At 35.1% G+C, this 12,753-nt stretch overlaps 2 protein-coding genes across 2 annotated transcripts; both read left to right on the top strand.

The window, feature by feature from the left end:
* The first annotated feature begins 4,032 nt into the window (after positions 1-4,032).
* LOC131956463 (uncharacterized) lies at positions 4,033-4,936 on the top strand. Its single transcript, XM_059320912.1, has 2 exons — positions 4,033-4,163; positions 4,216-4,936. Exons 1-2 carry the CDS (start codon positions 4,033-4,035, stop codon positions 4,862-4,864), a joined length of 780 nt encoding a protein of 259 aa, XP_059176895.1. The 3' UTR covers positions 4,865-4,936.
* Positions 4,937-9,212: 4,276 nt separating this feature from the next.
* On the top strand, positions 9,213-10,368 carry LOC131956460 (uncharacterized). The gene is made up of 2 exons (XM_059320909.1): positions 9,213-9,572; positions 10,181-10,368. The coding sequence occupies exons 1-2, from the start codon at positions 9,221-9,223 to the stop codon at positions 10,222-10,224; spliced, it is 396 nt and encodes a 131-aa protein (XP_059176892.1). The 5' UTR covers positions 9,213-9,220; the 3' UTR covers positions 10,225-10,368.
* Positions 10,369-12,753: the final 2,385 nt, after the last annotated feature.

Genomic DNA, 12,753 nt, shown 5'->3' with positions numbered 1-12,753 from the left:
AATTCCAGTAGAAAATGGAAGCTGAGCAAATTTGTTTCTCCTTTTTTCCCTGTTACGTTCTCTCTCTCTCTCTCTCTCTCTCTCTCTCTCTCTCTCTCTCTTTCTTTCGATGATTACCATCTCCATCTTCTGCTCTATGTTTTCAGATACTTCCCAATCTCTGTATCTTCTGAAGCTGGTTTACAAATAAAAATGGCAAATATTGTGCCCGCTGATGTCAGTGTAGCAATATTTATTGCCTTTCAAATTTCTAAACGACTTATAATGAGGAAACTGGCAGGAACAGACCTGGGGAGCAAATCACCACATCCTGGAAAAAAACCTACACCAGCTATGTGAGACCTACGTTAGAATATGGTGCTTCGGCTTGGGGCTCCAGCAGCAAAAACAAATATTAGCAAAATTGACAAAGTTCAGAACATTGGTTTGAGAATAATGACAGGAGCCATGAAAACAACACCCATAAAAGCTATGGAGGAAATAGCCGCTTCTTAGCTCAATAGAAGAAAGAAGAGAATCAAAAATCCTCACTCATTACACAAAGCTAGAGGCACTGGAAAACCATAACCTAAAACAAAAACTCCAGAAAACCCAGTCCATCAACCAGACTACAAAGAACAAGTTTCATCAAAGAAGCAAAGAATCTGAAAAAGAAATATGAAATCGAAAATAATCATTCCTGAAGCAATAAAAAACTCAAAACCTCTCCCGCCTTGGATCTCCCACTGTCACTTAACCATTATTGACTCAATAGACACCATAGGAAAAAAATCTGACTATGATCTAGAAGAACTTAAGAAAATAACAAATAAACACATTAAGGATCAGTACCCCAGCAATACCTGGATTAGAGTTTTTCACAGATGGCTCAGCTGAAGATGCCACAAAAAACGGCGGGGCTGGCATCCTTATTGAATGGCCAAGCGGAAAAAGTCTGGAAAAGGCAATAGCCACAGGCAGCCTATCCGACAATTTTAGGGCAGAAAAAGAAGCTTTAGAACACGCAGCAAACCTCCTGTCAGAACACCCTGAATCACCGAATAGTCAGATTTTATTCTTACAGATGCCAAAATCAGTCCTGCAATCCCTACAAAATCCGGAGTCCTATATTCAAACACTCATGACAGCACTAGAGAGGCTAAAAAATACCTGCAGCAGAATTGTGCTGCAGTGGATCCCGGGCCCACTGCCAGATCCAGGGTAACGAGATCGCAGACCAGCTGGCAAAAATTGGGGGAAAGAAACCACAACCGGAAAATTTCGCTACACCCAAAAGAAATAAAAAGAATAATTAAACACAAACAAACGCAAATGTGGTCTGTCACACACCCTCACTACATTAAAGACGACGGCTATTACAATTTAACACGAAAACAACAATACATAATCTTTCGACTTAGAACAGGCCACAACAGACTAAATCAACACATGCACAAAAAAACTGAAGGTTGGGTGTAGCGAAATGTGCCCTTGTGGCAAGGCCCCGGAAAACACGGAGCACGTACTCCAGGATTGTACTCCTGTATGGCCAGGCAAGAGGCAGACACTGGCCCCAGCCCACCCCACTCAGGGAAAAATTATATGGGACACCTGACAAACTGGAAACCACAGTCCGGTTTTGTCCATGAAGTTGGACTTGTTGTCTGAATCCTCCACCATATTCAAAAATTAAGAACGAAGAAGAAGAAGAAGATACTATGGTTGCAGATATAACATATACAACACCTACCAGGACTATTCGATTTCCATAACTAAAATATGTAGTACTTTATTACTTTATTCGATCTTTCATAAATACTAATACCAGTGTTTCATCCAGACTTTTTTCTCCGGGGGGGGGGGGGGCACTTGAAATTTTCGGGGGGGGGGGCGGTAGACTTTCTTCGGGGGGGGGGGGCGACACTGTTAAAAGTATATATTTTCTATATAAATTATATAAATTTCATTTCGTTCGGGGGGGGGGGGGGGGCGATATAGCCCCCCCCCCCCACCCCCCGAAGAGATAGCCTGGAAGAAACTCTGACTAATACCACTTGCTAGGCATCACTAAGACAATTGTGACATGTATATATTACATATATGTATATATATATATATATATATAATATATATATATATATATATATATATATATATATATATATATATATATCTGCATTAGTAATAATTCTTTACATAACTCATTTATTCATCAGAGTTTGAAATTTTTCAAGAAAAACAATTTTACGTCAATACTTTGAGTCCTCGTTCTGTAGCCTACTAATGTAGGCCCATGTTTAAAGCAGCCTCCTGTATAGAGATACACAGGACAGAGATGAAATAAAATCTGGGAAAACCTTCTCCGGTACACGGATGTGAATACGATGTTTGCTCAAATGCCAGGTGTTGTATTTCCCTACGTCTTTTTTTCTATTAACTTGTGTGCATCAGTTCTATAAAGCTTGTTGCACCTTTCACTACACCATCGACCAGATTTGCCTGAAGTTTGTACTGATCTCTTCAGAAACTAGATAGTTTCCACCGTTTCACTAGACGTAAGTATATTCTAAAATATCTTACTATGTCAAAACGTGTAGTAACATTAATTCTAGAGATATTTTTCTTTCTGTATTTTCACTTTCTGGAATAAGATGAAAATAAAAATAAAGTTCTATTTTATATGAGAGTAAAGTACAGTTTTTAAATCGTATGGTCCATTGAACATGTGAAATAGAGTTCAATGACTTAGGCCGACTTAACATTCCCTAAAGTGAGTGAGGTACCCATCATAGCTGGGTGGACTCTACAGACGCACACCCTAGATTCGAACACCGAGATTATCGGATTTGTTGTCGTATGCGCTACCATTAGGCCACGCCGTCCCACTCATTACATAATTAGATAATATTGTTTGTTAGCTTTGTAATATAACTGTATGCTATAAGATATCGTCTCGAAAATTTACATAAATCCATCATATAAGTACAACATACGGTTTATATATTTTACTTACTTTTCAATAATGGTTTTAAATCTCTTAAAAATTTAAATTTTGTTCTGTTGTATAATGCTTTAAATCTCTTAAAGACGACTATAATTTATGTTGTGTATTTTCCTAGTAGAATTTAACAGATATCAACAACACCAGACATCAAAATGGCAGCACCAAGCACCAGCAGCAGACGACGCCGACATTAAACGAGGTAAATAATCAGCAACACCTACCTCAAGTTTAATTGGTATCCGTTCTCTTCCCCGAGCAATGTTGTACCATGTAGTGTGTTAAATGAGTCGCATAAATCATTAACAATTTACTGTCATGAACAGTGTTAAAAGATCTATTGTAGTTTGTTAATCTTTAAATTTAGAGTATGATTATTTTAAATATCCCTGCCTGTAAAATTCTCGCTGTATTAAACTTTTTTTTATTTGTCGTGCACTCCTTGTATAAAACGAAGAAACTTGATATAATATGGAATGGTGGTATAAAAAAATAACATACAATAGGACATTTGCTTACCTTTTTGCGAACATTTCAACATACAGAGTGTAGCCTATTAGTAGACATGGCAGGGTATCATAGTTTTTAAATTTCAAAATAAAAATAAGACGTAATTACATATCTTTTTTTATAATTCACCGATACTTGAAATGAACGTGATATTTATGATTTCTTTAAAATATTTTTTTGTTGTACTAAATTAACTAGTGTTGTGTTAAGAAGGCTGAAAAGATGTTCATATATGTAATGGAATGTGTAGGGGTAGTCAGTGGTAAAGGCACACAATTTAATGAGTTAGGTATGGGGGGTAACAATATATCCTGCAATTGTATTATATAATATGTGCTTCATATTTTAATCAATTTGTGTTTATTTTAACATAACTCAAACAGGTCGTCATGAAACTGAAGTCTGTTACGAAGGTGAAGCTGATTTAGACAAGCATGAAACCGAATGTAAGAAGAACCCAGGACATGAGAAATACATACCCTTTAAAGTTTTCGGCTTTCGATAATCTCCCTGAACGTTATAAAGATAGAACCATGTTAAGCATGGTCAAGTCTTTGGCAGCTCTTACGGTCAAGTTGAAGGTCAGTTACATCAGCAATAACAGACCAAAACGCTCTGCTTTTTATACAGGGGATTACCCTTTCTACACCAAGAGAGGAGCTTCGCTGGTCAGGTACGGGACCGGTAGAATAGACAATGCGGTTGTGAAGGATGAGCTGAAACAGGAGGGAAGCCCTAGCAGAACCTGTCCGTGTGATCTCTGTAAAAAAAACAGGGAAACCGGTGAAAGAATGGGGGGAGGTGAGTGTGGTGACAGCCATACACCTGGTGTATGACGGCGATGAGGCGAAACACACGGAGGTATTTCTCGATTGGGAAGACGGCACGAGGTACACTTTGGAAGGTTTTCATTGGACCAGCGAAAGTGCAGACGGAGACAGGTGCGAGTGCGTGTGCGTCACGCACGACCTGAAGCTCATCGACATGCTCCGTCAGATGACGGATGAGTACCAAGATGAGTACAGAAACGCCAAGATCACGTACATTCCGAATAAAATCGCGCAAGAAGAAAATATCGTCATCATTGTATCCTATCCACACGGCAAGTCTAAGAAGGTCTCTGTAGGTCATGTCAATAAAGAGAAAACCTGGAACCGTGACATGACCTTTACCAGGTATTCCTACACAGCACCCACCTGCCCAGGCAGCAGCGGCGCCCCAGTTTTTGTAATGGGGTATAACGGGTGGTACCTACATACCCACGCAGGAGAAAATGGAGAAGAGAACTATAGCGGGGAGGTCTATTCGTTTTCCTCATTTTTTCCCAGCTCCAAAAGTGCCAAGACCGAGAAAGATAAACCTCGTAGGAAATAATTACTCTTTAACCGTCTCATTAGCAGCATCGTAAAGTTGTTATTGGTGAATAATTCAAAGTATAAATGTCTATAAATATAAAAATAAAAACCATTACTGCTGTTTTAGTAAAATAATTGTATTTTTTCAATGTCCTCGTTGTCTCGGAACTATTTTACTAATATAAAACAAAACTAAATTGGTATGATTTAAACAGTTTTTCTTTTACTATTTTTACTACTTTTGTTAAGCTTATTTGACCCCAAAATAGTTATTTTTTTTTTAAATTGTAATTAATTATTTCATAACCAGTGATTTAATTCATGTTATTTAAAACTTTACATTATGGTTGATTTTAATTTTAATTATAAAAGTTGATGTAGTAGATCTGTCCATAAAATTTGTTCACATTGCTTAAACTTGGAATTGATAAAATAGACATGATTAATCTTACGCTGAGTATTGTGCATAAATATTGTTATAAACAAAATATTGCTTGTCATTTACAGTAAAGAAACATTTTTTATCTTTTAGACAAGGATGTATTTGAAAGAAAATATCAAAATAAACATTTCTAAAATGTTTCTGTAGCCTAATTTTTTGGTATGTTGCCATATTGTTTAGGCTCTGTGATATTTTCTTAATGGAGTGTTTACACATCAGAAGTTTTGGAGTTTGCATCCGGAACAAGTTTCCACACATTTCTGTTCTACCGTGTTGGGGATCTTGTGCACTGCAGGCAGAGGTGTAGCGATGGGGGGGGGGGGGGGGCAGGGGGGTACATATGTCCCTGGGCGCCGACCTTAGGTGGCGCCAAAATGGGTTGTAAAAACAAATTAAAATGTCATTTTAGCTGCATTTTTGCATTATAAATAGTTTGAGGAGGGGGGGGGGGTGCAAATCGAAATACTCAAAGAATACTCAAAGCAAAAATTGCCTTTAACTTTAAAGCGTGTAATTAAAATTTAAATGCACTGTAAAGAAAATTCTACATTTTAATCTTTGACATGTTTGTAAAGTCTTTTGTGTGCGGGTGAGAAATATGGAAGGGGGGTACAGAGACGTGAGCAAAACATGGCTTTATAAAGACGTTTTTAAGAGAAACTCCTTGAAAGACACCGATCATGCACTAACGCTAATCAATGCATATTGGAGACAAGTGACGTGACAAAATGAAGTGTGGGGGACTGTTGACAACATCAATTACGTCATAGAAATGGACCCCATAGGAAATGAAGAGGCGTTAAATATTATTGAGGGGTTTGTTTGAAAGAGGAGCAGACTGGATTTCTATAACTTGAGGTTTAAAAAAATAGCCACGAACAGTGTTCTTTTACCTCGACACTAGAAACAGTTTTACCCAACAGAGCTGGTAGAATTGTTAAATACATACTGTAAATTACCTTTCCTAACTTGAAGGTGCAATGGGAAGGTTAAGTAGGGCTGACGTGTTTCAATGAGCTTAGAATATGAAGGGATCGTATTCAACAACATGTCCAACCGTCTCTACTTTCCCTAAGGTGAGTTAGATAACCATCAGAATTTGGTGGACTTATGGACGTTCTAAGGACACGAACCCGATTTGAACTCTAGACGTTTGGGTTAGAAGACGTATGCTCTTGTATTCAAACATTATGTTCAACATTGGTTTGTTAACTATCGACCCTGAAACTTTCACATTCCATAATAAGACAGTGTGTGCCTTACAAGTCTCCGAAGACATTAATCTCTTTTGATAACGAAGGTACAACTGCGATGTGTTAGACCTCTGATAATTAACAGTATGTGGCAGTCCTCTAAAACATCATTATCTGGGTAAACTAGCATTGTTCTGTTATCTGAGAATTTTAATTATGTTTTTAATTAAAACAGTTATGATGTGAGAAATAAAACCTACACGTAAACACATACAAATTTAACGGACATTAAAGTACAAGCCATAAGATAATATCGGAAATTTAGAAAGCTATTAATAAATGTATGATTTAATTTCGATTTCGTTGTCAATAATTCTAGCTAGATCTAGGGTAATCAGTTTGAACTTGTTTGTGCTAAAGGTTTCAGTTTGAAACATACAGCACAGCATATTCTAAGACATACTAAGACACACTAAACCTAAGAAAACATACATGTAAGTACAACTATAGAGATGTAATTAATCAGCCCATTGTTTTACATCTACGCAAAATAACATCTTTCTCTATCGTGTATGCAAAAACGTACAATATTTCTAGTAGGGTAATATGTTTACGATTAACATTTTTCGAACTTTCAATGAACTTAAGTTTTGCATTTAGTATTAACGTTAGACCAACTGTAGTGTCAGTGTTAAGCCAAGGGTTATATATTTTAGATAATACCATTTGTAAAATAAGCTTACACATACTGAAAAAAAAACGTTTCATAAAAAGCATCGTTTCAATATTCCAAATCTTGAATGTCGTCATTTTCGTAACTAACCAAAAGATAGATGCTAGACTAGTAATTGTATGTTTGTAAAACAATCAACTATTTTTCTTTTTAAATATTTAGGGGGGGGGGGGGAGGGGTTAATTAAATGATGAACCAAAAACATACAGGTACCCCCCCCCCCACCAATTAAAATATTTGTGGTAATGAAATGGTTTTATTTTCACAGTACATTTATTCTTGGAATAGTTGGCCAAAAACTTCGACAGTACTTTGGTACAACTTTGGACCTAACTTAGGTTTTCATATCTGGTACATTTATCACAAAAATATTAAATAAGCAAAGACGTTGATACAAAATGATACATAAGCTAGTTGTACATATTAATCTAGCCTAAGACATTTGAACTATGTATAAATAAACCATTTTAACGCACGAAAATAGATGTTTAAAAGAAGAAAGCCTATTACTGTTGTAAATCTGTATCAGTACTCGCGAGCTAATGATAATAATTAATACTAAAGCGAACTAAGAGCCAAAGCAAAATAATGCTGTAAATTACATGTCTGAGACGAATAAAACAACCAGGTAATTATTCCGTAAGACGTTTTTAGCTTCAATGTATATTTTCAATGAGTATGCATAGTAAGCAGTGGCGTAGCGAGGTCGGGTGTCACCCGGTGCGGCACTTAATGGTGTCATCCCCCAGAGGCGTAGCGACCCTTCCCGGGGACAAATTTTCGATTTGCACCTCCCTCAAGTTTTCGATTTGCAACCCCCCCCCCCCCCCCCTCAAACTTTCGATTTGCACCCCCCCTCAAGTTTTTCTCTATATATTTTGCTATTTTTTTGCCTTGGTGTCACCCCCTAAATGGTGTCACCCGGTGCGGTCCGCACCCCCCGACCCCCCCCCCCCCCCCCTCGCTACGCCTCTGATAGTAAGTAGTAAGTAAAGTTCCCCCTCAAACGTGACGGTCTACGGGGCAAGTATATGAGCATAAATAATGAGTTAAAATGTCTAGAGACATGTTGTGTAGCACATTCACATATTCTGGATGCTTTTCCCACACAACACAATGTCAACCTCCATCCTCTCCTCGTCATTTTTCACAACAATTTGTTGGACGACCCCTATCACCAGTGGCGTAGCGAGGTCGGGTGTCACCCGGTGCGGCACTTAATCGTGTCACCCCCCAGAGGCGTAGCGATTTGCACCCCACTTCAAACTCTCGACTTACACCCCCTCCCCCTCAAATTTTTATCTATATATTTTGCTATTTTATGCCTTGGTGTCACCTCCCCCCCCCCCCCAAATGGTGTCACCGGTGCGGTCCGCACACCCCGCCCCCCCCCCCCTCTGCCTATCACTATTTAATTTCTTGCTTGTTTGTTTGTTTTCTTTTCAGAAAATTTTTTTTTCAAAGTCCCGAAGGATCTAAGAAATGAAAAAAAAATGATAAAATTATATTAGGCTCTTTGTTGACAACTTGTATGTTAGTAGCTGTTTGGTATGACAGGATTATCATTTCTTCAGTGACAACTGCCGTCTCCATAGGGATTTGGCATTACAACATAACACTTACAGGTAACAACAATTACTCTCTAAAAAGACATACAGATTTTACAGAAACGTAGGTCTTGAGAAATGATTATTTAGCTACCCTCTGTATAAAATCTCAATTTTTTTTTGTAGCAGAAATATTTTTTTTTCTTTCTACCATTTAGCTCTACAAAATATACGAAATTTTACAGATTCGACGTCTCTATAATTAGCAAAATTTATATTAAACCCTTTAAATATGTACTCCGATGAACGCAAAATAAATATGAAGTAAATGACTACCGAAAGTCATTTTATAAAACTTAATTTTAAAAAAAAATATCTTATCACTATTTAAAATCACTTCTCATTTCACCAACCTCATAATGAATACACCTTGATTCTAATTTGTACAAAAAATGAGGCTATGAAAAGTAAATTGCAACTTTTAGAGGCAAATGAGATAAAACGGAAACAAGCGGAGGAAAAAATAAATCTGTTGGAACAATTAAAAACTGCTGCCGAAGAGGAAAAAAATGTTCTCCGTCAAGTGATGCTTGAAAATGAAAAGTATGCCAAGGATCGCGAGCAACGAAGATTGGAGGAACACAATAAACAATTCAAAGAACTGAAAGAAGAGAGTGATAAAAAGATGAACGAAAACATGGAAAACTTGCGAAAAGATCACACTCAGCAAATACAGACCCTGCTCAAGTCCTTATCAGATTTGCAAGCCAAGAAAGAACAGGAATTATTGAACCAAATTAGCAGCTTGACAGGTAAGATTTAGGCTGTATATACATAAAGGTTGAATGTTTGTTTTTTTAAATGTTAAATTTAATTATATTTCGGGTTTATATCTAACTGCTAGCAAATACATATTGTATGTACTAGTTTTTATTACGTCTTGATTATCAGTGTTTGTAAGGAAAATTAAAAGATAAAAATGATCTAATTAATAATAATTTTACTTAAATCAAGCCACGTGTAATTAATTTGTACAGTAAAATCATATTTTAAATTGGACACAAACTATTTGCTACAGTGAGCTAATAAATAAAATAGAGGACATAATAAACAAATATCATAAAGCGTTTCATGATATAAATGTTACTTAGTTAAAACGAATAATTTCTCAATTTAATCTTGTAAAGATTAATAAATGCATCCCATCTCCCCCAATAAGGTTTATAAAAAAATGCTTCGATTTATAGGACACACTAATAATCTAACCACAATATTTCTATACTTGTTTTTAACATATGGTGTAATCCAAATATATGTTTCAGTTGATGTACAACTTATTATTGTAAGTCTGTTTAATTTTTTTTATTTTTTCTCTCACCAAACGTTAATAGACTTTAATGGTTTCATTATTTTTATCCAGCTCAACTTGATGGGACTACCGTAAACGATCCAAACGAATTTTGAACAACTGTTGTGCAAGAAACAGGACGAACAGATACATTAGCTTGAAGCTAGACAGACAAGGAAAACTGATTGATTTTATCAGAGCTTATTGCGATCATTACGGGAAGGACGTAAACAAGCTGAGGTTTCCATTTAATGGCAGACCCCAAAAAAATGAAGAAACGCCAGAAATTGAAGTACTAAAAGATGGAGATTTTATAGAAGTGTCATTTAACAAATAGTTAGTATTACACATACCTAAAGGTGAAATAAGTAATCAAATGAATTGTATTCCTAACAACCTACTTTTAAAATTTCATATAAACAATTAAAATATTTTATTGATCAAAGTCACTTAGATTATATAATTGAATTACATTTTTAAAAAGCTTAGTTAAGTGGATATATATATCAATAGTTTTTTTTAAAATTATACATAAATTCACACCTATGATTGTGCATAGAGCAAGTTATGTTTTCATCATATTTAAACACTCAGAAACAGGAAGCTGTACTAAAAAGTACAGTTGAAGATAATATTCAGAAAGTAACAACGTTATAACTGATTTATTTTATAGTAGGTAATTTACACTTAAAATTGTGATAGTGTTATATAACACATAAATATGTCATTTTATACACACTTTTTAACGCACTAACAAAGCTGTCAAAACCAATACTGGGTTTTATGAAAACAATTTTAGTGGCTCTTGGTGTAACATATTCATTTAACATGTATAAAGTGGACATTTGGCAAAAACGAAATAATACTAAAGACATTCATATGCAATGACATATTACTTTTCTATGTGTCACCCTAGTACCAATACAACAAGGATGATAAACCACCCCATACGTAATATTACGTAATATAAGTAGGGTCTTTAAATTAGTGTTCGGATAAATGTGTTTTTTTTTACAAACAAATCCTTAGAATATCATTAAAATACAAAAATAAAATTAGTTTTTATTTAATTTTGTTTGTTTTTCAGCAGAGATAGCCTAATCGCTATTGAAATCAACTGTTGGATATCTAAATAATTTTAATCATCATACTTAACATAATTCTTATGAGTTTTATGTGTGATGTATAATGTTTGTAGACATAGTGTCGTATTAAATATTCGAACATCCACGTGACATGTATACATTTTATTCAATATTTTTTTAAATTTTGTAGTAGTTTAGTCAATTAATATTTAACTTTGCTATGCAAAAATACGTTTTTTTATCAATAAAATATATTTTGTGTGTTATCTTTGTGAGGCGTGGATTTGGTAAAATAGGATCAACGTAATACACGACCGAATAAAGGGTAGAATATGACAGTACATTTCGAATGAAGTACGTATTAGTGTTAGCTAATAATTTCCAAATACAGTAAGAATGAGTTAAAACGTATTTTCTAACCAATACCCGGGATAAATAATAATGGATTATACGGGTAGAGGCAAGAAGAATATCCAGCCATTATCAGAGTAAAATATATAATTATTCATGACAATACACAGATGTTTAAAGTAAAGATTTGATTTTTAAAAAAAAATGTAAATTGCCAAATTTTCTACCTCCTTTTCCTCGGGTCTTTCTTCTTGATAATTGTAAAATAGAGCATCGGCTTTGACGATCGACACCTTTTTTTTTCAATTTTCTATCGACCTTTAGCTTTCTCAATCACTCTCATAATATCCCCCCGTTGATTTGATATTATTTCTTTTTCTTTTGTTTCTCACACTATGCAAAAGTATCTCTGTTTTTCTACTGTATGTTTCTTTTTTTTTCATTTATTGGATACACTACAGTATGTTGATTTTTAACTATTGTATGTAAGATGTCAAAAGTATTATTTGTAAACCGATCTTTAAGATAAAGTTACAGTTATATGTAAAGTATAGTAGAATTCATTTTTTATAAGTAAAACCTCAAATTTCATTACATTTTTAGATAGTTTAATCTAAATATTTATAAGAACTAACAATAAATAAGATACAACTAGGAGTACAGTATTTTAAACATCCTTTCGTTTTTGAAACGGTGCTGACACATAAAATGAAATGAAGACAAACACAGAACATCTGAAAAGAAAAAAAAAACCTAGCCGTACACGTATGCTAATCTAATGTTTGCTAAAGTGACGAATGCAGTTTCCCCAGCCTTTTGCTCAAAAGATTTTACATCCGTCGAGTTATTTACACTAGTTATAAAGCCAAGCGGATACTAAACCATCGCCAGAATCCATTGCTGTAAGTTTCGCTACTGCTTCTTGTGATAACTACAGAGACTTTTCCACATTTCTCATTATGTAAGTTATTTGTTTTTAACTGCACATCGATATTGTGATAAGCTTTACTTAAACCATGCGATTTGTCTTTAATTGTCTATATTTACATAACAGCAATTTACCCAATGTAATGGTCAATGAGTTATAGTGTGATATAGTTAAACTGAATAGTCTTATAAAGGGATCGATCATCTCGAATCCAACTGTGGGATGTTATTAGAGTTGAAGGAAAAATGTTTATCCTTGAGTTGAGATTTATTAACTCAGTT

Source organism: Physella acuta, unplaced genomic scaffold, assembly GCF_028476545.2.
Source record: "Physella acuta isolate Inbredline_101_S28 unplaced genomic scaffold, ASM2847654v3 ptg001151l, whole genome shotgun sequence".
Taxonomy (NCBI): Eukaryota; Metazoa; Mollusca; class Gastropoda; family Physidae; genus Physella; species Physella acuta.
The sequence above is the reverse complement of the archived record's forward strand: the minus strand, read 5'-3'. Positions and strand labels throughout refer to the sequence as shown.